At 40.8% G+C, this 27901-nt stretch overlaps 1 protein-coding gene across 1 annotated transcript; it reads left to right on the top strand.

Annotated features, from left to right (window-relative positions):
- Nucleotides 1–638: 638 nt before the first annotated feature.
- MTTP (microsomal triglyceride transfer protein) lies at nt 639–27682 on the top strand. Its single transcript, XM_074904001.1, has 18 exons — nt 639–699; nt 5568–5755; nt 6336–6479; nt 8411–8518; nt 9275–9391; nt 10561–10700; nt 11572–11722; nt 15055–15212; nt 16094–16262; nt 16843–16950; nt 17875–18087; nt 19175–19386; nt 20023–20120; nt 20222–20343; nt 21127–21354; nt 26148–26272; nt 26607–26777; nt 27514–27682. Exons 1-18 carry the CDS (start codon nt 639–641, stop codon nt 27680–27682), a joined length of 2682 nt encoding a protein of 893 aa, XP_074760102.1.
- Nucleotides 27683–27901: the final 219 nt, after the last annotated feature.

Genomic DNA, 27901 nt, shown 5'->3' with positions numbered 1-27901 from the left:
GGTCTCCAACCTCTGCCACTGCAGTAATGTAAGATGGGGGATGGGGCTGATGAAAGAGAAAGACCTTATTTGGTATGATACAATACAGCAGGAACTGACATCACATCTGAGTCTCCATAACAAAGTAGCATCACTTTTTAGGATGGCACTGATAAATCTCATGTACTTCTGCTTCCAGGAAGACTCTTAAAAAGCATCTGCCTCTGGGGTTGCTTGCAGAGCTGACACAAGACAGTGGAGACTGGTCAGGATTTGGCCGTTGGCTGCCACAGACCCAATTGCCCTTTTGTTCAGGCAAAGGAGGAGTGGCAGGATCTCCAAGTCCTGCCAGGACTGGAGGTGGGCTCCCCCACCCAGAAATGTGGGTGTGTGGGCTCAGTATTCAAAAATGAAAGCCGAGGTGATCGATAAAATGGGGTAGAAACCACCAGTTTCCTCAGTTCTTAATAATTAACTGGAAGTCCTTTGATGAACTTAGTACCTGAGTGTGGAATTTGGAATCTGACCTTTACTACATCTAGATAAACAGTGTGGCCGACCTGGCAGCTCTCTCTGCAAGTGCCTCTCCACTCTCAGGAGCTCACTTCTTGGAGGCTCTCACACTTGATGCTGCAGTCAGGAGCTCGGAGGAGTCCAGCATGATTCTTCTTACTGTGCTGTTCCTTTGCATCATTTCCACCTACTCAGCCTCTGTTAAAGGTAGGTCTGTAACGGGCTTGGTTCAGCTTTTGGCTTAGTGAAGGCACAACCAGTGTGAGTATGCAGATCTGTTTTGCATAAAACATTATCATCTTTACTCATCCATCTTTGAGTAATACAAAATATGTTTCAAAATTACAAAGGTTTAAGCACCTGTGGCATTCACATCGGCAAATGGGATGGAGGAGACAATGTTTTCAGGTGCACAGGGCCAGCGTGTGGGCCAGGAGACTGGGGATCTTGACCTTGCTTAGTCAGGACATGCTGTGGAGGCACTGACTTGAAAGGGACTGTTCACATGCTCAAAAGTTAAACACAGAGAAGTACTCTAGTGGAGCAGAGCCAGGAAGTGCTCAGGGATCTCCAGGTTTCAGCTTCTGAGCAGTTGACTCAGCTATCACTGAAGTCAGTAACAAGCATCCCATTAATTTCATGGGGAGCTTGCTCTGCAATAAGTTATGAAAACCTGGATGTCTGCACAAGCCCTGGGAGCAGGGCTTTACTCAGGTGTCCCGACAAAGGTCAAGGGTATGAAGTCTGGAGACTGCCTGCTTCAGCAATACCAGTGTATGATGCGAGGAAAGGTGTCTTTAGTTGTAGCCCTTCGTGTACAACCTGACATTAAATTTAGAGGAGTAGCAACATTAAAACATGAGCTGACACCTAGTTTTTAGTTTAATGAGGATGTCCTCATCATGATGAAGAGTAGGGAGGACATGCCATCCTAGGTTAAACTGCTAAAAAGACTGTAGAGCTGCTCTCATGGGTGACTCCTCTTGCTCCCTGCAGGGGATCTAGGACACTGTATCTGTGTAATCACAGAGCAGCAACTTTCCTCCCTACCTCTGTACCCCCTTACAACAGGAGTTAAAAAGCAGACAAGTTTGCAGGCAGTTCCTCTACCCATGAGTGTATTTCAGGAGACTGCCTAGTAACATTTATGGCTAGATACCAACATGCCACATTTCTGGTGTCTGCTCTTTCCAGCTTCTTCTTAATATCAATTAAGCAAAGCTGCTTCCCAATGTGAAGTAATATTTGCTTGTCACTTTACATCCCCAGGGTACTGAACAAGCATTTTCTCATCAATTAGTCCTCCCTTCAGCTCTGCAAGATCTCATGTCTCTTGTGCAGAGAGATTGAGAGCTAAAATACCGGCCTAAAGGCCACTTAGTGCCTTAGTGACAGAGCTGGGTTAGGATGAGTGTTTTCCACCAGGCCATGATGCCTTTTGGAAATATTGAAGAAATATTATTTTCTTTTAAGTCACCTAGATCAGCACACATGAAACTTTCCTGCTGCAGTTCCACTTGAAAAATGTTTTCAAAGCAGTGGATGGGTTTTGCTTTTTAAAGCTATCTGGATTCAGAAACAGTGGCAAATATAATTTATGAAGGTAGAGCCAGCAAGTAGTTAGAGATGCACATGCTGTGCATGCCATATGTATTAATAAAAGGCACAGGACTTGACAGCTGTTTCTACTCATGCAGTGTAACCTTCTGTATTATACAGTATCATGATTTAATTATAGACTTGGCATGTTACCCTTAATGACAGACACTTAACATTACTAGTCAAACTATGTGTTATGCACTCCACATTGAAAGCAGGCACTTCTGACCCGAAGAGAGCATGGCTGATTGCAATCTTTATGTCCATCTCTCCTCCCTTCTCAGTCAGTGGGACATTTGCCATCAGCTGAAATGGCAATGGCTATACAGGCGGCAAGGATCCCAGTGCCGTGCTGAATACAAAGGAAAGAGCTTCTAAAGGCAGGTGGTTGTGGGTTTTTTTTAAGGAAAGTTTCTATCAGAAAGGTGTAGGAATATTTCTTTTTAAATAGTACCAGTGTTCTCTTCATGAAAGATGGCATGAAAATTTAGTTATGCTGTTTTGAATACTGGTTCTGGGCAGTGACACTGTGTCTCTGTCCCTCAGCCACCAATATCCCCTTTGCCTCTCAAACTGATCATGCTATCCAGTTGTCTCTCTTGGCTTCCCCAGGGGTAAGTGCTAACTCCTCAGGACTGCTTTCAGTACTGCCTCATCCCTTCTGCTTCTCTTATCTTGATCCACTGCTGGCTCACCATTTTCTATCTGTGTGACACCAGTCTCACAGCTAAAGGTGTCTTCTGCCCTGGCTCCTGCAGTGTTTTCCACATATGAAATGGTGACAGCTTTCAGAACCTAATATTCTTCTAGTGCCCATAAATACTTTGTAATTATTCACCTCTTCCATGACACTTGCAAGAAGCTGCTGCATTATTTATTCTTCTGTTTCCTTTAGGATGGAACAGCTTATTTATATGTGGGGACAAATAAATGTTAAAGGGGAGGAAGAGGGAAGGAACTCCTGCAAGAGGAAAAGAAGATCTATGGGTTGAGCTGTGGTAAAAGGAAGAGAATAGGTGAAATGTGCTTTTAGTTGAAAAGAGAGAGAGAGCAAAACCACAAACATCCACCTTAACTAATAAGACACATGTCTTTCAGCACCCAGATCATTTTCCTCGGACGTGCTTTTCCCCCACCTTTTATCTTTAGATGGGGCTGTGTCACTCTCTGTGTTTAGAAAGCACCTAGTGGGTGGCATTAATAAAAATATCAGCTGATAACTAAATCATTATCACTGCTGTTTCTGCTGCAAATGAAGGACATTTTGAACCAGGAAGAAACCCGCTCTGAGGTATTGCAAGGACCCAGGTGTGTCCCTGAAAGGCACAGCCATCTCTGGGCAGGCACTGAGCACCCTCTGCTTTCAAGGGCAAGGTCGCTTCAAGTCTGAGAGGAGTGAGGAGAATTGTGGAAGTGGCTAGGGAATTCACAGTAAACCTGAAGGAAGGGTCTTATGATGCCTCTTGGTGACTTTTTTTTGAAGCAGGCACACAAGACATGCAAAACCAGAAGAGCCCTGTCATGCTAACATTAATGCTTCAGCCTCCCTGCACAAAAATAATAGTTACAGCTTTGAGCTCTCACATGCAAACAGGCTGCTCCCCTGGGGATTACCAACTTTGCTGCACAACATCTCCAGCTGGCGTAAAGCACGAGTTAGTTTAGTTCTGTGTAGCTTTGCCAGTTTATGCAACTTGCAGACCAAACTTGGTGGGGACGCTGTTTTTCTCAGGGAAAGGTTCTTTGAAGCTGACCTTAATCTACTCCTATGACATCTGAGCAAACAGAGGAAGGAAGTGAGCAAAACCTTAAAAAAAGGGGGGTTTGATTCTATGAGCACTGTAGAATATATCTGTCCAGCCATGATGGAACTACACTGTGTGCCTACTTAATTGGGATTTAAAATCTGAGAGTGAAATAAGAAAATACTTTGGTTTTCTTTCTTACTAGTGCAGTGATTTGAAATTTACTTAAGAGTCAGATAAAAAACTGAGGGACATGACATAAATCAAGATAGTCTGTTGATTCTCTGCAAGGGACTTTGAACACACTGATTACATTACAGCATGCTTAAGAATTTGTCCGAGATGTTTTGATAGATTTTTCTTTTTTTTTTTTTTTTTCCTTCACTTGTCATAAGACTGAGATACAGCTCCCTGAGGACAGCACTTTGCTTTTCTTAGATTAACTCTGTTGTGAAGTTGTCATTTCTGTTCTGTACCTCCTGAACTTTGTGAAGAAATTCCCAGTGGATTCAGTGGTGCAGCGTTTGGGTCTGAGGCTAGTGCTGTGCTGCTTACAGACAGCACCTAAGGTCACTGAATGTGTATTTGCTTTGTGGATGTAAGAGCACTTTGTGTACAGCCAGCTTCCCTTCCCTTCCCTTCCCTTCCCTTCCCTTCCCTTCCCTTCCCTTCCCTTCCCTTCCCTTCCCTTCCCTTCCCTTCCCTTCCCTTCCCTTCCCTTCCCTTCCCTTCCCTTCCCTTCCCTTCCCTTCCCTTCCCTTCCCTTCCCTTCCCTTCCCTTCCCTTCCCTTCCCTTCCCTTCCCTTCCCTTCCCTTCCCTTCCCTTCCCTTCCCTTCCCTTCCCTTCCCTTCCCTTCCCTTCCCCTTCATTCCTGTGCCTGAGGTCGAGTAGAGTTGTGACACTGGTGCCACACATTCCCCACATGGCTGTGCATGACAGAAATGAAAGAGAAGACAGGAAAACCTGTGGTAGTAACTAGTTTTATAAAGGAAAAATAAAAGTAGTTTGTATACTACAGATTTCATTTACACCAACAAAAGTGCAACTGAATCCCTAGGGAACAGTCTACCTGAGCTGTTAATGCAGATGGAAATGGCATCATAAATTGGGTATGCAAATTGCATTTATGCTAAAATTTGGGTTTCATACCCTTTAAAATACATCAATTAACATCAGAGGCACAGATATGGGGACAATTATTTAAAGAACAAGGGCTTAATTATTTAATCTAAAAATTTTTTTTTCAGTGTCTTAATTATATTCATGTCACCCCTGGGTAAGGCTCTAAATAGAAAGCTTCCCAGTAAAAGTGCAATAGATGCAGAGAACAATTTCTGTTGACTCCAATAGATTATGTCAGTGCATTTCAAATTGCTAAGCACACAAATTGCATGATTACAGTATTCTGAGTTGCAAATAATTTTAATTTCTAATTCTAACATATCCAAAGTAAAGAATTTGACTCTCATTTATGTAAGTGTGGAGCTAGAACAAAGGATTTTGTGGACATTCTTATCTTAAATATATGAGATTAGTGTCAACTTAATCACAAAAAAACCCCAGCTGCTCCAGTGAGACAGCCTCTGTAATCAAGGGTAGCATGATCAGTCCCATAAATATTTTGTTAGCAATTAAATTTTTAATTTTTCTGAAGATGTTTTTTAGAAAAAATGACATATGATGTGAGTTAGTCAGTTCTAAAACACTGTTTGTTTTTGCTTTCCAAACAGGGCACACTACTGGACCAAGCTTAAATAATGACAAGCTATATAAATTTGCATACTCAGCTGAAGTGTATGTCGATCGGGTGAAAGCATCACTGCAGAAAAGTGCAGGATACCGGTTTTCATCTGGTGTGGATGTCAACCTCTTATGGAGAAATCCTGAGAATGATGATGACCAGTTGGTCAAAGTTACGGTAATTAATGCCATCAGACAGTTTAGAACATGCCCAATCTTTTCTGCATTTATCTAACTGCTAATCTAATCTTGAAGTATTAATTTTCAGATGAGCTAAATCTTTCATTCTTCTATAGTCTCATCAACTAAAACCAGCTTCTTTGATAAGCTGATTTCTATAGGATAAGACTTCACAAGAATATATCTAACATCATAAACCAGAATTTCAGAATATCTCCTATATTTTGAAATTGCTTTATACAGCTTCTATAGCTTCAAACAACTGGTGTACAAGCACCTACCTGAGGGGCAAGAGGTTGTCTGAAGTCCTCAGTTCTAGCTGCAAATCATGACATTTACTAAATACAAACTGGGATTGGTACTTATTTTTATGGTGAGTTTTTCTGCTGCTTATTTTCCCAATGGTAAGTGCTGATTTCTTTTGAAGACATAGACATAGTAATCATGAAAGATTAAGGATCAGAACCAGATATGAAGAAATAAATAAAGGTATATTACAGGATTTAGTCTATCCAGCCTACCCCAAGCAAATGCTAGACCGCTCTCTACACAAATTATATCTGCTTTTACTTTGCTAGATAAGAGATGTTAAAGTTGAAAATGTGAATGAACGTCCAGCTGCTAAAAACATCTTCAAAGGAAAAAGCACAGAGAAGATCATCGGGAAAGAATATCTGGAAGCTTTACAGAGACCCATAGTTCTCGAGCTAGTCCGTGGAAAAGTAAGACCCTATCTTTTAAAATTCAATCCCTGAAAAAACCTGAGACAAATCTTTTCTTACAGGCTTGGAGAATTTACCAATTCACTATCCCCTCAGTGTTCTTAACATGCCATTGTGTCCTATCTTTCTATATGAAATAAAATAGTTTAGAACAGACTGTAATGTACCTGTATGAGTGGCCCTTCCAGCACAAGCCTGTTGTGCATTAACAACATCATACAGTATGGAAGTAAACAACAGATTGGCCACATGGGTACACATGTAGATATATGCACAATTGCTGTGTAAGGTTTGTGCTGTTGACTTCCGTGAGGCCAGGATTTTACCCAAGGTCTGAAGGCAGAAAAGGAGATACAGTTTGTCATGAGGCAGGTCATATCAAGTCTGTGAGAAACAGTGTTCATCACTTTAAACCCTTATCAAATACCTTAGCATGACTGCTTTTCCCACCTCTCTGGCTTGATTATTTACTTCAGTATCACTTGCAGTTTCAACAGTTCCAAGTTAATGAGCTTGATGCTGAAAGAGCTGCAGCCTTTCATGTTGTTCCTCTACTGGGAAACTTTTCAAAAATCAGAAGCAAAGTGACAGTGAGCTCAGTGTGTGCCTGGGTTTTATAGGCTGCCCTGAGAAAGCACCAAAGCACCATCCCACCACAGGAGCACCCATGCCCAATTGTAGCTCTCAGAGTCCCAGTTTTGCTCAGAAGGGGATTCTGGTAAATCCATCTTCACTTCTTTAGCTGCTCATTTGTTCCATTGCATTCAGCCTGGCTGCTCCTGCCTCCTCTCCACTCTCCTTCACCCTCTTGTTGCTTGTTGCATTAGGCCAACAGTCCTGGTCTCTGCAGCCCAGCAATGCTCAGCAGGTGGCCTGTGGGCAGAGGAGCAGTGAGAAAGGAGGAAGGTTGAAGGTCACACTCCCTTTTCTCTTCTCCAGTGCAGATTGAGGGCTGTGACACCCTATCCCAGCAGGATCTTTACCTCCTGCTGTAAATAGGCACTGAGTACATACCCTGGCCGGCAGCTCAGCCTGCTGAACTGCAGCTGCTATCAGGCCTGCTCAGTAACTTTCAGACTCAGCCTTGTCATCAGTTTTACACAACATAAAAAGAAACAGGACAGCACTGGCTCCCAACTGTACACATCCCTAAATGACAACAGACGTATCAGAAGAACACAGTCAAAATATATCTGCTCCTCAAACATTAATCAGTTCACATGCTAAGATTGAGATGTAGTGTTAAAAACTTGGGCTTTTTCTCAGGTAATAGGGTCTGTATGCACCTTTTATGACATCTGTGGTGTAATACTTTCATCCCTGGCACAGTGATTTCACTTTCCAGGGTTGCCCCAAGAAAACATGCTGAATGTATGTACTTTTCCTGAAAAAAAGTGAACTTTTAAAGCACCTTGAATAAAAAATGGAGGTGCAAAGTCTCCTTACCAGAGGAGAGGCTCAAGCGCAACAGTTGACCCCTGAAGTGCAAAGGTTGTGATGTGTTTGACACGTCATTTAGGTCATTCTAACTGTGATTTACCTGTGATTCACACTGGATTTTTGTAACCTGTGATTAAAGTGCAACAGATACTATTCCCCCATGGGAATGGATTATTTGAGGATTATGCAGAAAAATTACTCATTTGTGAAATGATGTAAAGTTTCTCATTTCCCTTCTAAATTCTCTCTAATTAACAGGAGAAAAGATGCTCACTGCACTGAAACTGTACTTAGGTACAGCTGAAGTCCGAAACATATTTGTACTGTTATCAGCAGGCCCTGCTGCGCTGGGAGTTTGCTTGAATAGGTGCAACAGGTCTAATTCAGCTTCCCAATCAGAAAAAAGTAAAGGGAGTTTTTCTCGAGAGGGTCCTCACTATTCTTTTCTCATTTAACCAGATCTGTTACATGCTTGTTTTTTATTCCTACAGGTCAAAAACTTCTACTCATATCAAAATGAACCTGGTTTTACTCAAAATATTAAGAGAGGTCTGGCTAGCCTTTTCCAGCTACAGCTGCACTCTGGTGATGTCCGTGAGGTATGGTGCTATATCTGGCAAGATAATCATCATCAGAGAAACAGGCAGAGCCCAGTCTGCTCTGAAAGGCAGACCTGTGGCTCCTGCTGACTTCAGAAGGAATGAACTGTGACAGAAATCAGCCTTTTGATCGCATTTGAGACTGGGGATGTAAGGATGACTAGTCTGAGTATTTGGTGACACAAATCAAGTTGCTACAATTAATGTAAAGAGTTGGTGAAATCCATTTGATTTAAAATGCTTTTATCAATTTAGCAGAATTTGGAAATAAACCAACTTAAACCAGGTCACTATAAAAGAGATTATACTGGTGTTTAGAGATGGTTGATCCCTAAACTCTAATCAATGGATTAGGCTATTTTAAATCAGAGTATCCACACAAAGTTAGCAATGGTTTAGATGCATCCATTTAACCTGCATTACATTGTTAAATTTCTACATCTGTCCACATGAGCAAAGCTGGAGTTTAACTCAAATTTGTGAGTATAGTGCCAGATGCCAGGTGTTTCCTAAATTTTTTTTTTTAAACAAACATTGTTACTTTCCTTCATAGCCATCTAATGAAGAGTACCCCTGCCTATCCAAAGCAGGTGGTTAGAAACACCGATACCTTCAAAACAGGCAAATAAACCCAGACAGTTAAGCATCTCAGGTACAGGATTCCAACAATGGAGAAAATGGTTCATCTTTAGAAGGTGTTCTGGGGTCCCAAAGATAAATTCAAGAAAATGTCCTAATCTAACTCTTTGTTCCAAGGTGGACATATCTGGGAAATGCAATACTACTTACCAGGTGCGGCAAGATCAAGTGACTAAAATAAAATCCCTGGACTCCTGTGAAATAGAAAAACAGGGATTTACCACCCACAACCAGGTATGATTTCTTTAACAAAATAAAATCTGTCTATTGAAAATATATTCTTAGTAGCTACTACTCATTTTCTCAAAAGTACTTTCTTGCATTACAAAAAGCAAACTCTGCATGTACATTTTTTAGTACTACTAGGACAAATTTCATATGTAGTACCCATGGGGAGAAAAGAGTATGGATTCTCCTCTTGTGTAACCCACCTTGGCTCAGGTGACATTGAGTACAGCACACCAATCCGCGTAATTTTTAGTTTCTATGCAAATTTACAGCACTTTTGTCCTGGCTGTACTGAAATTTTAATCAATGTGAGACTTCTTTTTTCTTTGGAGGAAAATACTAGATACAGTCACAGTCATAGTGACAACAGTAACCTTTTTCCCAGCTGCTAAGTCACAGAGTTTAGTGCATACTATAAATGCCAGGCAAGACGCTGACTCCTGAATGGAGCCCAGTCAGGATTGCCCAGAAGGTCAAACGCTTCCCTAATGCACAGGGGCAATGTAGGAGATGTGCCATAGAGGTAACTGAAGCCCTACTATGGCCTTAATGTCTTCCACTACTAGTAAATGGCTTTCTAAGCAGTTATTACTGAGTGCAGGCTGGACATGTGCTGAAGGCACTGGGTTTCTCTGCATCAGAAACTGATCTTTCTCATCTCAAAGAAGTACAAAGGTAGCGCATGCGCTGTTAATAAACTGCCTTAACACTATGACTGAATTCCTGATTTTCACACTTGCCACAAATACTTCACCTTGTTTACAAACAGATCTAACAAGGTGGCTGACTTTGCTTCTTGGGTGTGAACATGACGATCCTATTTACAAGACATTTCTTATCTTATTTAAAGTGTGGTTTTAACTAAATGTAGTACCAGGCATTTTCTTAGTTGCAGTCTGCTCCATAACTTCCTCCCCTCCTCCCCCTTTTTTTTCCCCCAGTACATATTGAATTTGAAATACATGGTGCAGAAGTGAAGTACATGGCTTCTAGTTGCAGAAGGAATTCTTGAGAACCTGATTTAGGCTTAGCTTGAGATGTTGTCATCCCACAGGCACCTTCCTCATTTGGCTCTATTTCATTATGAGTTTTGCCCTGGTTAGGAAATGTGAGCTCTTTTCCTTTTCTGTTTATTGATCAGCCTTTTTTCTGGTTTATTTTTTAATTATTTTCAGATTTTAGACGTCAGTACAAAAGCCACGTCTGCAACAATTTATGTGCTGGAAGACAGTTTCATTAAATCCATTAAGGCAGAAGAAAATTATGTTTTGATTCTGAATTCCCGACGAAAAACAGGTGCCAAAATAGTTTCAAAGTAAGTTGGGCAATTTGACTGTCATTGATATTAGCAGGAATAGTGGTTCAAGTTCAGGTTATGTGTGTATGTCTTAGAGCATCAAGATCTAGGGCTGTAAACTCTCCAGGTAAGGATTTAGGTCTCTTTTGTATATGGTATCTTGTCCAACTTTGATTAAGGGCTCTACCATACTGCAAATAATAAATAATGGCATTCATAAGAAATTAAATAAAAACAGCTGGAACTGGCCAAAACACTTTAAGCAACACATTACTTCTGTACGTGTTCTGTTTCTGTGTCGTCTCATTTCTTAAGAAATACTTGCAATGGATCTCCATTTCTAGTATATGAAAGTTCAGGAATACAGTAGACAAAATCTGCTGCATAGAAAGGAAACAACAGAAAGCAAACAAGAATGAAACCTAGATCTCTGTTAGACTCCAGAGTCCCAAACACTGAAAGTTTGGAGATACTCATACAAAATAAATGATTCAGGCATCTCCTTAGTATTATGATATTAAAAAAGTATACATTCAAAAACTCACTTTCCAGATCTTCTAATGAACAAACATATGAAGTATTTCAGAATGTATATTGTTACCAAAGGCTGTTTACCCAGTGCTGTATATTCATACTTTAGAAAGTCTATTATTTAGGCATTTTTATGCCACATACGTCTAGCATTATTTCTGCTGGTATCAAATGGTTCTGTACCTTAAAAAAAACATAGACTTGCCATGTTCTGAACACTTTAAAATAAGACTTCATTAAGTCTGTGTTCTTTATTTTGGTCTGTGGAGGGTTTTTTTTAATTTCCTCTTGCTATGGTTTCTGCATTTCTGCTCTAATGGTTGGGCTCTAACATTGTCTTCACTGTATGGATACACAGGCAGAGGCTGGAACTGAAGTCAGTACAAGCTGGCCCTGGACTGATTGCTGCGAAGCAAGTGGCCAGTGTTATCAAGACCTTGGACTCCAGTTACACTGCCATGCCACTAGTAGCAGAGCCAGTCAAATCCAAATGCAAAAAGTGTCCTTCAGTAAGTAAACACAGGCTCGTTGAACGTCAAGCCGGTTAGCTGAGCAGAACAAGTGTGAAGGAAGTTTCTGTCCAAGCAGCCCACTAGGAGAGGACTAACGTAGCAATATAAAATATGCCCTGGAGTGGGAAGTGTGGTAGTTGTGCAATGGTGCTCCACCACACAGGGGTGTTTTAAGATCTATTTCTAAAAGTGCTCTGTTTCAAAGATTAAGTGCAGTGCTTCTCAAGACCACTAGAAAATACAACACCCTTTTATTTTATCTCATCTTTGCCAACCTTGAGTTGGCAGGAGCTTATTTCCTCTGGGTAATGGAGTGGGAAATGATTTTTAAGATGGTTGACCAGTGTTTATAAACAATTCTGTTGTGGAGGAGCTGAAATGCTCCTAGAAATTAAAGGTAGTTAACCATTTCACAGGCAGGCTACACATTTGCTGGTAGTATATTTAGCCTCTTCTTAACTGCCAGACCCCAAAGAAAGTCTTTTAAAAAGACTTTATAGGTATTTTATAAGTATAAAATGGGGCTTTAGTATTCTTGGCAGGTCCAATACTGTTCTTATTTTTCCCCATGGTAAAAAAAAAAGACTTTGATTTTTTATATTTTAGACATCTAAAGACTACTAAGAGCTTGGTTCTGTAAATGCATCATCTTTTGATTTACTGATGCTTTCATCATGCACTAATATAAATTGATACAGTGATTGTTAGCAAACAGTTTTAATGCTATTACTGTTGTGGAATTAATTTAGCAGTGAATGGGAACATTAATTTAAAGATTATTATCCTCTGTCAGTTTTTGATAAGCAAGCTACAGCCTCTATTTAGCACACATAATTTTAACCCTCCAGATATACTCCTTATGTGCACAAATACCTTACTATATTGGAACTTGTGCTAGTTATTTGGAAGTAGCATTGCACTGTAATAATTTATTTTGTCTAATGCTTGTTGAGCCACAGAGAAGATACAAAATATGTTGGGGGAAATGAAATAGAAATGATGCTCTGTGTGTGCTGGAGCTGTTCTGAGTAGGAAACATCAAGGGATCTCAAACAGAGCAGGGACAGGTGCTTTTCCCCTGATTCTGCCCGTCGGGGTTTGTGCTGACCAATTTGTCACTTGGAACCGAGTTTGTCATAATAGTTATAGAGATAATTTCCAGACCAAGATAACAAACATAGGGTATAATTCCAGAGCACTGCCTGGGGACTGAACTATGTCATTATAAACCTAATGGCACGTTGAGAATGAAGTCCTGGTTTTTCACTGTATTTTACAGTAACTGCTATGAAAAGATGTGGGTCTATAAACAGAACGCTGTATCCAAAGCAGCAACATAACATATGGTACTTATATATCATAGTATACATTAATGACATGCTGACATGTATGCCCTTCAGTTTTATGTTTTCAAAACTCTTTTTAAATAACAGGTCTTATCTTTATCTTTATGAAATTGCTAACACAACCATTACTATCCCCACTTCACCGATGACAGCACTACCTTCTGTGAGGTTGTGGCCAACATTTATATTTAAATTTAGGCCTAGATTTCTGTGTTTAGACATCATAAAGCATGCTCTTTCCAGAAGAATTCATGGTTCTTACATTTTTTTTAATGCTCATTGTTCCTACAGGAACAGATGCTTTCTCCTTCTGAAACTGAGGTGGGTTTGTTCTGTCTTGTGCAGCCAACCTTTGCAGGTTGGTAAAGCAGCTTGTCAGACACTGACATTCAAAAGCAACTCCTGATCAGTTTAGGACTTCTTATTTGGCTCAAATTTTCCTAGAGTGCCCACAGGACCTCTGGTCTGATCTCTTTGTCAGAGAGACAGAGATTGGTGTCTGAGCTCAGCAGAGTTGCCATGTGAAAGTGCATGCATCTGTGCCTGAATCCTTAGGGTATCCAATCCAAACTGCCTGACATTAACATCAGAAGAATGAGGCCCCTTGCAAAAGTCAATTGTGAACGCTGGTTTTTAAAGTCATGGTCACTGCAGGAGGCAGCAGCTGCTTTTTGTAGCAGTTGAAGGGTTAGAGGACTCCTCCAAAGAGGAAGACTTGGTCTCCACTGAGTTTCACTTGGGATGGCTCCAGCTCACATCTCCCACCTTGTTTGTCTCTAGGCTATGGCCTAAGATGACTAGGAGCAGCCCACACAGCTGGGCTCCGCACAGGAGAAGATACAGGATTACTGAGGTTAGAGATTTTTTGCTGGGCTATGCTGCAACTTCAATGGGGGGAATAGAAAGTACCCCATATATTTATCCAATTTCAGTTTATAATAGCCACATTGACCTTGGTGCTAAGCCCTAATCACCAGTTGAGGTTAACAGATCCATCTGTGCCTCAGAACACGAGCTCCTCCCAGCTGCTCATTAATCCTCAGGAAATATCCTATGTCTCAGTCATTGTTGCCCAATTATTGTTTGTTACAGTTGATGAAGTTGCACTCTGTACTGATGAATGATACTTCTATTTGCCAACAGGTTCAAGTGTTATTGCCTAATACAAAACCCATGAAGAGGGGAAGTATTTTAGTAAAGGTCAGATGGGTGCTAGTGTTATTTCGCACTTGGGAAAACTGCAGTAAACACTGCTGCAAAGAACAGATGAGTTTTCACCAAGGAATGTTCTCGATAATTTGAGATAACAAAGGCAAAGGCAAGTGAGGGAAGAAAGGTCAAAATACCTGCACCAGTTTCTTATGGGAGTGTATCTGGAAGGACAGGTATAAGTGCCTTGGTACCATGTTAGCTCATTCAGGTCAAAAATGTGGTGTGCGGAAATAAATACAGAAATAAATCCCTCCCCATTTTATTCAGGTTTATGAATAAGAAATGGGAATTAAATTACTTATGGGACATGTACTCCTGTTCCACACTAACCACTTACAAAATTACAGTCTTCTAAGAAAAGACACTTTGTGAATTGAGGATTATGCATCTGCCACTTTTGAAAGATTGATTTAGGAGAAAATGGGAACAGAAGGCAAACACTGTATTCACCAGAAAGCATAGTAAATTTGCAAGAGAAGAGAATTCACCTTATTCCAGTTGCAGTGTAAATAATCATGTTTTGTTCCAAAATAAATTGCATTTAAGGCAATGTACGTTATCAGGAAAATACTAAAGTGTTGGAAGAAAGACAGCTATGGTAAGGTTTCCAAGATACTTGTGCTGGGATATCATAAATTAAATAATACTTAGCTAAAGGATCAGCAATCTATTGGATTTCAGCTAATTTGACCAATAGCTAGCCCACATATCTGATTTTGAGAACTGAAACCACAATCTGAGAGATTTGACACAATGTGAATTATTTTGCAGCTTTCCAAACACTGGCAGAGCATCAGAGAACATATGTATCCTGAAAAACTTTCCAAAGCTGAAGCAGCAAGAAGCTTTTTGTCCTTCATTCAGAACATCAGAAAAGCTACGAAAGAGGACATACTGAAGATTATTAGAAGTGAAAATAAAGAACTTCTGTAAGTCATCATGAACAAGCTTTCTAAAGGCTTAAGTTACTTAAAACTGCAGAAGAGCAAATTGCATGCAAACAGATTCAGTTCTACTTGTGATGTCCTAGCAATGCCAAACCAGTATTCAGTACTGTCAACGGGAATTTTTTATTTTTTTTATTAAAAAAGCTGTTTGTTCTTGTAGTGTAATATGTTTGCAGCACACTGTTCAGCCACCAAGACTGTATCTACATTGCAAGGCAAACATGCTTTATAACATACTCAAAGAACTACTTGTTCTGAAACACTCTAAGACTTGTTCTTGACTTGCACATTTGTTTCCTTCAAATGGAAATACAGCAAAGGGGATGGTTCATGCCTGGATATTGCCCTAATATTAGAGTTTGGGTGTGAACAGCACGTGCACCTAGAATTGGGAGTTGGAGAGCATTTCCGAATCCCACCATACAGTCAGGATCTTTCAGACAAATCATAGCAGTTGTTAACAACAGAGATAAACCTGAGAGTTACCTGAGTTACTCAGGTAACTTAGAAGCCTATTCTCTAGCTGCCATTGTGTATGTAGAAACAAAACACTTTTTTCTACTTACAACCTTGTCCTCTAAACATTAAGACACTCGGGATAGTTCTGTTTTTTTAACTTTTTTTTGGTCATCTATTTGCATAAATTCAAATATTATTATTCATGAATATGAATAATTTCTGGAGTTCATCTACCATTTTGAGGCAGAATAATTCAGGGACACAGTTTTTTCCAATGAGTAAAAAATTCTGTCTCTTATCTGCAACGAAGAGATCTTTCAGCACATTATCTTCTTTCTTTCTATACGCAGCAGTCTTTTCAGCATTTTCTAGCTCATTACAAATACATTTCCACTTCTCTGTAGTCCACAGGTAGTGGATGCCGTAACCTCCGCTCAGACCCCAGAATCGCTGGAGGCTGTACTGGAGTTTCTTGACTTTAAGGATACAAGCAGTTCTGCCCTTCAGGAGCGATTCCTGTATGCCTGTGGATTTGCTTCTCACCCCACTGAAGTGCTCCTGAAAACTTTAACAGTAAGTCAAAGGACAAAACAAATACAATGGAGTTAGTACTCTTGAGCCTCATCCCTGTCAAAGGGGAAGGGAAGAAGAAATGACTGTTACTGTTTCCAGTTTTTCCTTTCTTTATCCCTTCCAGGGTTTCCTTTAAGTGTGCCAGTAGCACATAGCCTGGAAACAACAAAAATCTGTAGGTCCAGAATGAATTTTATTTACTTTATATAAGATGTTATCAATATCTACGACTCAGAAAACAGACATAATTCTGAGTGTTACCAAAACAATTTGAGGATTGATTGTTGCCTTATCAAAGTCCTGTAACCATTTAATACCCTTTTGTTATTTTTAAACATAGCTTCAAAATTAATCTGCTGTATGAGACATGGAATGTAACTCAAGGGGAAAATGGCAGTCAGTTATTGTATGTAATGATAGAGCAGTGCTCTGCTTCTCCTGAGTCCAGGCTGTTGTGGTCATCACTGCCTTTGCACTGCACTAATGTTCACAGGAAATAAGGGAGGGTTTTCAGCGCACTACAGACTATGGTTCATCATATTTAGACAGAGAGACTAAAAGCATTGCTTTTGCATAACAGGCTAAGTTCAAGGGTGATATTGCAAATGAAGAAATCAGAGAAACTCTTGTCATTGTCATGGGAGCACTCATCAGAAAGCTGTGTGACAGAGAAGGCTGCAAGCTTCCAGTGAGTATCTGCAGTTCACTGCTGGCCAGACTCTGGTCTGCAACACACATGAATGATCCCTGCTGATGGTACTAGGAGAGCATGAGAGACACGGGAAGCATGTTTCCCCGTTTTTAAATAAGACTATAAACTCCTACTTTGTCAGCTTTATGCTTTAATCTGGTCTTTTCCCATTTCTGTGTATTTCTCCCAGTTTGCCAGTTTTGGCAGAACTTTTTCTCACTGACTGGTCTGTCAGCAGAAGCAGTACTTGTGCTCACTTGTCCAAAAGCTTTGCATGTCCTCAGAGAAACACTGGCAAACTCAGGATCTGTTTAATATTTGCCATCACCTTAGGTTATTTCAGCTCTGTGAAGAAAATTAATTGGTTCAAGTCTGCCCCAAACATGCATAGAACAACCCAGGAGGAAGGCTACCACCTTCACCATGGATTGAGTAGATGCTGGTGACAGAGGATGAGAATGATCAGGCAGGGCACTGCTGCTTGCTGGTTCTGTGCTGTTTGGGATTGCAGCACATGGCTGAAAAGATGCAGAGCACCTGAATGGCCTTTAGGAATCTGGTTTTCCTTCCTCTGTTAATTGCCAAGCACTTATGTTATGAAGCACTGAAGAACACTTCCCTTGGGTTTTTTTGTGGGGACATGTTAGCCCCACAAGTAAGATCTGTGAAGTCCCTGAATCAGGGCAGGAGCAGCTAGCAAATGATAGATCTATGGATCAGGTGTCACTGTGGCTATAGCCACCTTGGTTATGCTTGAAGGGAGCAATCAACATACAGTTTACAAATGACACCTTTGCTAACCCTATGCAATGATGCTTTGAAACAAAAACATGCTAGAACCCAGCCCTGCCACTCCTGCTTCTGTGAGAGAAAAAGGTAGGCTTATGATCACCATTTAAACATGCTGTTGATTCTCTTTAGGCTGTTGTGGAAGCCAAAAGGCTGATTCTAAATAGACTGGAGAAAGCTAAGAAAGATGACAATGTGAGGATGTACCTGCTGGCACTGAAGAATGCACTCCTTCCTGAAGCAATTCCACTGCTTCTCAAGTACGCAGAGTCAGAAGAAGGGTCCATCAGCAATCTCGCTGCCACTGCCTTGCAGAGATATGAGCCTTCTTTTCTCACCAAAGAGGTAAGAAAATATACTGCCCAAGAAAAGAAGTGCAAGAGACTGTATAAAACATAAAATGTAAATTAACAGAGTTCATTTGTCAGTCCCACTCTTTTTAAAGATGCCCCACATACGAGTTTTTTACGTCCAGGAAATGATACACACTTCAGTTCCAGACAGAAAACTCTATACATTCCTGCTTGCCAAATACCAGCTCCCAGTCTGCCAGTGCTAGTCATCCTCTGTCTCCACAGTCACACACAGCCATCGAAGGTGGCATGGAGTATGCAGGGAAAACTGATCTCCCTTTGCAAGAGCACTGCCCTCTATGTGATGTACAGGAGACATTAGGAACACTTGGGCACCTGCATAACCCCGTCTCTTCCTTGTGCTTTCTTAGAACCAGGGAGAATGCATGAAGTAAGTGAAGGGTAAAATAGCTGCATCTTACCTTGCAGCCTCCAAGAGTAAGAGAAGACATACATAATAGCTGAACATGAGGTCCTGCCTCTGCTGCATTACCCTGCATCCTATTTCAGACCTGCCACTGGCAGCTGGGGCTGAGGTTGTCAGGGTGCTGCTCTGCAATGAACACGCTGGAGACTGTTCTGTCAGCAGGGCTACATGCCTCTCCATGGACTTACCTGTAACAAAGATGTGTCACAACCTTCTCGGGGACATGAGGCCACCACAGGCACTACCTAGTAAATTAAAATGGCAAGGTTCTTGATTAACTGTCAAGGAAATCTGTCGATCTTACCACTGCCACTGTATTTTGATCTTAGTGCTCCTACTTATTTACAGCCCAGCTGTGAAAAGCAGTGTGGAAGGCTGTATTTGGACTGTGGCTGAGACAACATAACAGATGCCCCCCTTGCCCATGTGGTCATTGAGTTATACATGTCTCATACATTCCAAAAGGACCAGGAAAAACACAGTGCTGAAAATATATCCTTATGTATTCGCCTTAGCTATGGAGCTAGGTTAAACTGATATTAACCTATATAATATAATATAACCTATATAATCTGATATAAACGAGATTCTAGTCTGTACTTTGCCCACTCATCTGTGTGAGCACTGGCTGAATGATCTGTTTCCTGATCAGGTGAAGGAAACAATGAACAGGATTTACCACCAGAACCGTAAAGTCCACGAAAAGACAGTGCGAACCACTGCAGCTGCTGTCATCTTAAATAGTAACCCATCCTACATGGAAGTGAAAAACATCCTGCTCTCCATCGGTGAACTGCCTCTGGAAATGAACAAGTACATGCTCTCCATGATCCAAGATATACTTCACTTTGAAATGCCTTCAAGGTACATTAAGTTCAGTATAAATAAATACGGCTCATCCTTACTTCTTTGCAGAAACCCAAAGAACACACAGGTTCTCATGAGTCACTACTGTAAAATTTAAGAAGAGTACAAATGGACACCTGATTTTGGTGTCACTTTTAAGTATTGATATTTCAGAATAAATCTCTGCATTTCAATGACATTCATTTAATAGATATTCACATTTTCAGAGCTACCAATAAGAATTAGGCATCTAACTTCCATTACTGTAAGAAATGTCATCTGTTGGTCTTAATCCTTTCAGTGGGGCCCTTGCTTTTTAAGAACAAGTGAACCAGAAGAATTTTAAACATCACAGCACTAGAATGAAAATAATCAAAATATCTCTTCTTCTCAACACCATTAATTTTCAGGCAAGACCTTTTCTTGCCTTTCTACCTGTGACTGCAGGGAGTAGCTGAAATTGGAAAAGAGACTCTGAGTTAGGGCAGATTTTTAGTGGGAAAATGTGAGGGTTTTGAAGATCCTTTTTCCTACTGGGAAATTCACCCTCTCTTGAATTAGGTATTTGTACAGAACAGTAATACATTTGGTACCATAACATTTTTGTGTCTCTGTGGCGTTTTTTGTTGATTTATTTGTTTTGAAATACCACAGCAAAACAGTTCGGCAAGTTCTGAAGGACATGCGAGCTCATAATTATGATCGCTTCTCCAAGATGGGCTCTTCCTCTGCCTACTCTGGCTATATTACACGTATGTAACCATGAAACTGCCTTTTAACCCTGTTTATATTCCCAATCATTCGATTAATCCACTAGTTTAGTCACAGATACCTTCTTTCTTTTTTAATTAAGGTGGTCCTGATGTATCATCCACATACAGCCTTGACATTCTATATTCAGGTTCTGGCATTCTGAGGAGAAGTAACATGAACATCCATATTTTTGATAGAAATGCTGAACTTCATGCTAGCCAGGTAACTGCCATACTGTACCTCAAAGCTAAGCCAGTATGTGGTCCTCTTCTTACAGCTTCTAAATCAATTCAGTGAATGCTTGCAATTTGCTGCACTGGGCAGAGAACAACACAGTAATAGGGAAAAAAGAAACTCACTACAGCCAGTGAGGCACATGTTTGCCCTAACCAAAAAGACAGGTGTTTTGTTCTGTATTATATATCAAGTTCCATCTCTAGTTAAAGCCTATACTGTTTATCTGATGTAATCAGTAAAAGCTTTGCAAGTTTGTAAAATCAAGTCCTGCGTTTCGGGTATAACATAGAATGGAAATACAAAGAGTAGATCAAATGTGCAAACCAAAGAGATTTAAATTACATGCCTCTGTTTTGGACTTTTCATAATGTTGGCAAGTACCTTTAATATTATAATCCTCCTAAATTTCTGTGGGACAAAAAATTGTGCAGTGGAACATCTTTGGCTTTTCCTCCCAGCTGTCTGTGGAAAATAGTCATATGAATAAAGGAAAATTTGTCTGAAAGAAAAGTAATCTTGGGATTGTGATCTGCATGTGGGCAAATTCTGCCTGCATCTAAAGGGAAAAGAACATGCCATGAAATTATTTTATTTTCAATATTTCTAGGTGCTCTGCCTAGTTCCCTTAAGTCTTAACCTCATATTTTTTCATCTACAACTACATCAATTAGAGTTAGGCTCTCAGACATCAAGAAAATGTGTAGGGTTGTTAACAGCCTGGGTCAGTCAGAGTTTTGTCATTGATTCTGTATCACTGTTGCTTCTTAGGTGGTGATTGAAGCACAAGGTTTGGAGTCCATAATAGCTGCAACTCCTGATGAAGGCGAGGAAAACCTGGACTCCTTTGCTGGCATGTCAGCCATTCTGTTTGATGTTCAGCTCAGGCCAGTTACATTTTTCCAAGGGTATGGTGATTTAATGTCTAAAATGTTATCAGCAACTGGAGATCCCATTAACGTGGTGAAAGGACTCATCCTCCTGACAGATTACTCACAGGTAATAACAGCATACTGTTTGCTTCTCTTTCTGTCTCTTAAGCACAGATGCTCCCTCCCCCACACCATTACTGTAGGACATATTATCTTCTTTGTTTTCAATACTGATAAACCTGATCAATGTGATATAGGCTTCTCTTACTATGGGAATGATAGAAAAGTCATATGTATTAAAAACCAGAATGAAATGACATGAAAAGCAATCTAGAACAAAGATGAGAACAGTTATTCTAGAAAACAAAGTAACACTGAATAAAGGAAAATCCAACAGAGTTTCCGGTAGAAAACTCATATCGCTATAAGCTATGGCCTCTGTTTCCACAGTTCTTGTAATACAGTACTGTCCCATGTGACCACCTAAGTTTTCCTCTTCACAAGTTGTCCAGAGACCTTATGTCCAATTAGGCAATAACTGTTAGGTACTGAATGAATGAATCACTGCTACTTGAACTTTCCTAGATAACTAACTTGCAAAGAACAATGCTAAGAATTCCAAATTTAAAATGCTTATTGCTAGGCAAAACAAGGAATTATAATGAGGATTACACAGTTTTTATGCAACCATCACCCCAAATGGTCTGGTAATTTTATGCTTAAATGTAGACTCATATACAAATATAATTGGCTATGTAATGTACTATGGGAGGACTGAAAATCTAGACATCTCTATGAAAGTGCAGGGCCAGCATTTGGTTTGATATTTTTGTTCTTTCTAAGCAGGGATCTCCTTAGAACCTGTGGATTTAACAGCAGCACTCGGCTCATGAAACATCTGCAGGCTCAAAAGTTAGCTTTTACTTTTCCCCTTTAATTCCTGGCAAAAGAAAATGCCAAAACGAGATCATGAGAAAATCCAGTCTGATCAAAATTACACAGAAACCCCCACACATGACAGCTGTCCCCACCCTGAACTCAGCTCAGGCCCTTTATAACAGTATTGTAAGTCCAGAGGGCTTCCCATGTAGTGCACAAATTGGCTAACTAAAGCTCATTCCAACAATGCTTTACAGTTCACACGCAGATTATGGGCAAAAACTCTACCATGACCCATTTAACACACTTCAGAGGTGAGAAAGATAATCATGTCCCGTCCTGAGCATACAAGCATGGTGCTTACAGGGCTAAATATTTCCAACTCCTGTGCATGCACCAAGCTGCATACATACCCTGGCTGAATCAGCTGGCTGGGGACCCCGAGAGCTCTGCCAACCAAATTCTCCACTCCTCATCTTTGGAGAACCTCACAAAAGTCTGGGGCACACCAGGATTGAGGCTGCATGTCATTGTTAACGATATCAGGGTGTAACATTTTCGGTCAGACACTGACTGTCTGGAAGCCTGGGCAGCAGTGTGATGAGATGGGATCCCACTCTGCTCTCTCTTGGATTGCCACTAGCACAGTTGCTGCCTCAGCTCTTTGGGACTCAAGCAGTGGACACAACCAACAGTTTGTGTTCACAACCAAAAAGGCACTTGTTCTTACATCTACACCCCACAAAGGCAAAAACCGTTTACAGGGCTGTTGAACACAGCCCCAGGCTGAGCTGCGTTCTCAACACAGCACATCTTTCTAAGAATGGTTTTATAGATGCGTTGCAAGTCAACAGCAACATCAACACAGTTTGGGCACTTCCACATAACCCAGTTAAGCTTTGTTAGAAATGCTTTCATTTGTCGAGTTCCTGGACTGTGATTACAACTGTACCAAAAAACACTGTCAGAATGGAAGTGTGAATGGTGTTAACACTGGAACTGAGGAAAAACAATGCAAGAGAGCCATAATTAATCTGGCTTCTTGATAGCTGAGTACTACCTCCACTTTCCCTGGTCAGCATGGACATGTCTTGCCCAGAACTTAGGTCCTTTTAGAGATCTGTACTGTAGACAACCAAGCCAAATATGGATTTATCTTCTTTCAAAGAAGAAAACCAGGCGCGAGAAACAGTGCACTTTCTATGATATCAAAACAGTGTGCCACAGCTGGCAGCAGTGTGATTTCAGAGCAGGTGAAAACCAAACGTAAGATACAGACAGCACAGTTGAGATCAAACATCAAAAGGGAGGCTTGGAAGCCAAGACTGCAACTTAAAAATGGGGCACTTCCATTGTCAGAAAATAACTTATGTGATATTTGGATTGCAATTTTTGCATTGGTGCCTCCCCTGAATTTGAGAAAAGTGATTTTCAAATATTGGAAAAGTCCTGTTCCCCTACTGCTGTTTAAAGGGATCTTTTTGCACAGAAAGACCAAAACTCAAAGTGCTGTGAAATCTACCAAATAAGTGCCCCATGGAAAACAGCTTCCTTTCATTAACTTTCCAACTGCAGTAATCGCAATAAGCATGTTTTGGAGAGGTGATTTCCAAGTTAATGATATTGCTTCTAAAGCTTACAATCCTGTCCACCATCTGTAACATCTTTTCTCACAGAACTCCACAAACTGAAATCAGTGTATTTTACAGCCATTACCAGTTCTTACAGCGTTGTTTGAGGGCTAAGAATAACCATCCAGAAGTTATATTTCCCTCTATAAAATAAATAGCTCTCATAAAACAATTTTTGAGACTCCTAAGTCACCTGCATTAAAATTCAGTAATGTTAATATTTCTCCTATGCAACACACCTGGCAGAAGCACAGAGAAATTAAATACCATATTAATAGGTCAGAGAAACATTTGAAAGCCAGACCCCAGTGGAAGATAGCCAGTTCCCAAAGACGTGCCCGTTTCAGCCATCTCTGCATTGCATTGCAGTATTACTTAGTGCAGTACACAGAGAAACTTTTTTTAATTGAAAGGTAGCACTTTACATCATTTTAAACAGTAACTACCAATTCTGATCTTTTAGATCACATTTTCCACTGCAAATGACACATAAAGCTTAAAATAGGAAGGGAAAGGAAAATACTGCTCCTAAGGAGGCTGAGTCCCTGTGATTTACACCTCCCATCAGCCTGGCTTGGGTTTGCACATGAGATGAAGGACAGGACTGAGCTCTAAATAAGGAAATAGATGAGCTAGTAAAACACAAGACAAGTGCTCCTTAGCTCCTCTGATGATTTCAGTGACAAACCTGACTTAATTCTCAGTATCCTTTAAAGCCTTAAACTGTACAGGCATTGCAAACCAAACCTACTCTAATATTATTAGGTCCAATTTGACAATGCATCTAAAAATACCTGCTTCCCTGGTTGTGTGTACACGTCTCTGCCAGAATGTATGCTGTTACCTCCTCATTCATTAACAGCTACTGACCAATTCAGCCCAAATTAAAAGCAAAGAAAAATAACATAAAACAAGTTTATCTCCACAACTAAACAGATCGATCGACAAGGAGAGCATTCCTTGCTCCATTTTACAGTCAGTAGAAAAATTCCCTTTGATTTCAGAAAGACCACAATTCCAACCCATGTTTTTTACGTGGGTGAAAATAGGAAATCAGAGCACAATATGACCACATTGCTGTGGACATACTGTATTTATATACCACAGCCAGCCCATTGTATTCTTACATTAAATCACAAGCCCACTTCAGCAGCAACTGACTGCCAAGTTGGTTCTGCCAAGGAGATTTTTTCAGAGATTGTTTATTTACCCTAAAAGGTGAAGTAACTATATACAGCTACAATAATTATCCAAGTCTTTGATTACAGCAGGAAAACTTTAATGATCTGAATAAAAACCTCCCCAAATGTTGCTCTCTGCTATAGGGATTAGGAAGCCTGACTGTCTCTGCTTGCTTCTTTCTTAAATCTTGGAACACTGGGCTACTGAATAGCTGAGAAGAGAGACTTCTAAGGTGCCTGAACATCAGAAAGGGGGGGGAAATTGGGTATTCACATGTCCTGCAAATGCCTGTAGCTTTGCAGGTGCTGAGAATACCACAGGCACAGGAACCTGGGAGGAGGGAGAAAACCAGCTGGGAGAGAGGAGGAAGTGTCCTGTATGCAAGGGACATGATCAAAATAAACTTTTCCAAAATTAATGTTTCTTTTTAAACAGTGAATTAATCCAGTAGTTCTTAGGGAAGCAGGACAAGTATATGAAGTGAGTAGATTACCAAGCTGAGTGAACCTTAAAATCTTGGCTGTCTGTCAAAACTTAAAAGTAATGAACTGCCGTGACCCTGAGCTGTATTATCACTTCCGAAATGAACTCCGTGATGCATTTCCAGTCCAGCCTTAGAGATTTCATGAAGCCATGAGCACACTTGATGGTTGATGGAAAACAATGTATTAAATGCAAAATTACAGTGGCAATTAAGGTGCATTAGCTTATGGGTTTGGCCACCCAGCCATTGAAGACGTAATTCCTGCCATACGGTGGGTTTGAAGCCACTACACACTGCATGACTGCTTGTGTCCTACTGCCAGTACGGGGCTGCCTTCAGGTGTGCTGAAGAAGTCACACTGCACTGCACCATTGCTGGGGCTCCAGCGAGGAGTTTAATGTGACTCAGCTGGACTGCCAGCAGAGCCACCGTGAGGCTTGTGTGGTAGCTCTTGGGGACAGAGGCCATGATATTCCTTGCAGTGATACTCCTTACAGAAATTATGCCAGCCGGCACATAGGGGAGAGGGGAAGGATGCAAGGCACCATGCCTTAGCTTCGTTCCATTTTCTAGGGAGCGAGGTACATAGGGGGTGTTTTGTCCACCCTTTCAGAAAAGCCCTCTATTCCTTTTTTGTTCTTGCAAAATCACAAGTGACGTGATCACAGTACAAAAGGGAGTAAGGAAATCACTGAGGTCTGCAGTCAGTAACGGAGGGTTACCTGTGCTTTCTGATGGCTCTAGGAGATTCAGCTGCAGTCTGGGCCGAGGGCCAGCGCGGAGTTCCTGGGCGGCCTGGCCATTGACATCTCGGGAGGGATGGAGTTCAGCCTGTGGTACAGGGAATCCAAAACCAACATCAAGAACCGGTGAGATACTCCCAGCATGCGCTATACGTGTAGAAAGCTCACGCTCCTGACCCCCAGTAGTCCCAATGAGAAGAATTTAAATATGAAAGAACTTGCAGATGAGTTAAAATTAAATAACAGTTATGTGCATGGGAGAACATTTGTACTTCTCTTTTCCTTTCCAAGTGGATAATACCAGTTCCCACTGGTCTCATCTGAAATTCATATACCTTTACCTGAAGAACAGGCTCCTTTGAAGGCAGTTTTTATGTATGGATGGTAGGACCATTTGCAATTTAATTTCCTCTCCCTTAATGTGTTTGGAATTAATTGTAATGCCTGAATTTATTTGCAGGGTAGCCATGTTTATAGCTGGTAACACTGAGGTGGATTCCTTCTTTGTAAAAACTGGCGTGGAAACCACTTTGGAAGTAGAAACGACATTAGACTTCATCTCCACAGTGCAGTTTTCACAGTACCCATTTTTAGTCTGTATGCAGATGGACAGAGTCGAGTCTCCATTCAGGTAAGAACTAAGAACACATGATTTCTGAGGTGTCCTTCCAGCCAGCTGCTGCATCTGGAACTTTTGGTTTTTACAGCCACGAAAAATTAACAACAGAGGCCAAATTTCAATCTGACACAATCAGGTGCAGTGTAGGCTGTTACACACACCAACCTCTGTGCTAACTGATTCTTCCCTGTCCCTCACCCCTGAGATTCAGAAAGGGCGTTCTTGAAGATCACAACTTGCTCTGAATGTGCACTTCAGTTCAATTTTCTAATTTGGTTTTGCAAGTAAACTAACTCTTGCAACCATCATGTTCTATCATATTTTATTAAGGCACTGACATTCCTGAAACCTTAACAACTGTGCAACAAGGTGAAACAGATGCTTTCCAGGAGCCAAAGAGTGGTAATTGCATCACCATGTGAGAAATTGGGTTTACTACTCCCTCCTAATCCCTATTTGTCAAGACCTAAGTGTGATAACATTTGCAGAGCCTGCACCAGATTTCCATTCAGGCTTTTCTGATCCAAAAGATGGTAAGCCTGAGAAGAATTAAAGAACTTGAGGATCCCAGGATATCCCAAGAAAACAGTGTCTGTTATTCTGCAGATACTAAAACATCTTCTATGTACCTACACATTGTGGAAGTGTAATTCATCTGTATGTAAAGTGTTCATCTCTAGGCTCACCTACAGGGTATAGATTCTGCATAAATTTGCTAATGCCAGATTACCACATTGTGTCTTTACAGGCGTTACGTGACTAAGTATGAAAGTCTACCATCTGGCAGACGGTACACTGCAAGGAGAGGGAAAGCAGAACTGTTGGCAGGTAACGAATACCCTCTCCATCAAGAAAACTCCAACATGTGCAGGAAGGTTTTCGATGCAAAATCTGATTCCTCCAGCAACTGGTTTTGAAACAAACACCTGAGCTTTTGCTTTCCTGAATCCATGGCTCCCTCAATGACTTAGGCTTGTACGTACTGTACTAACTTGGAGCTTGATCTTGCACTACTGCAGTTAATGGGAAATTTGCCATTGATTTCAACAGGCCAGGATCAAACTCTCAGTGCGTGCACAGTGTTTACATATTAACCTATATTTAAGACTTTTGTAAAAAAAACTAAGGCAAATGAA

Source organism: Athene noctua, chromosome 4, assembly GCF_965140245.1.
Source record: "Athene noctua chromosome 4, bAthNoc1.hap1.1, whole genome shotgun sequence".
Lineage (NCBI taxonomy): Eukaryota > Metazoa > Chordata > Aves > Strigiformes > Strigidae > Athene > Athene noctua.
This window is presented reverse-complemented; position numbering and strand designations above follow the sequence as displayed.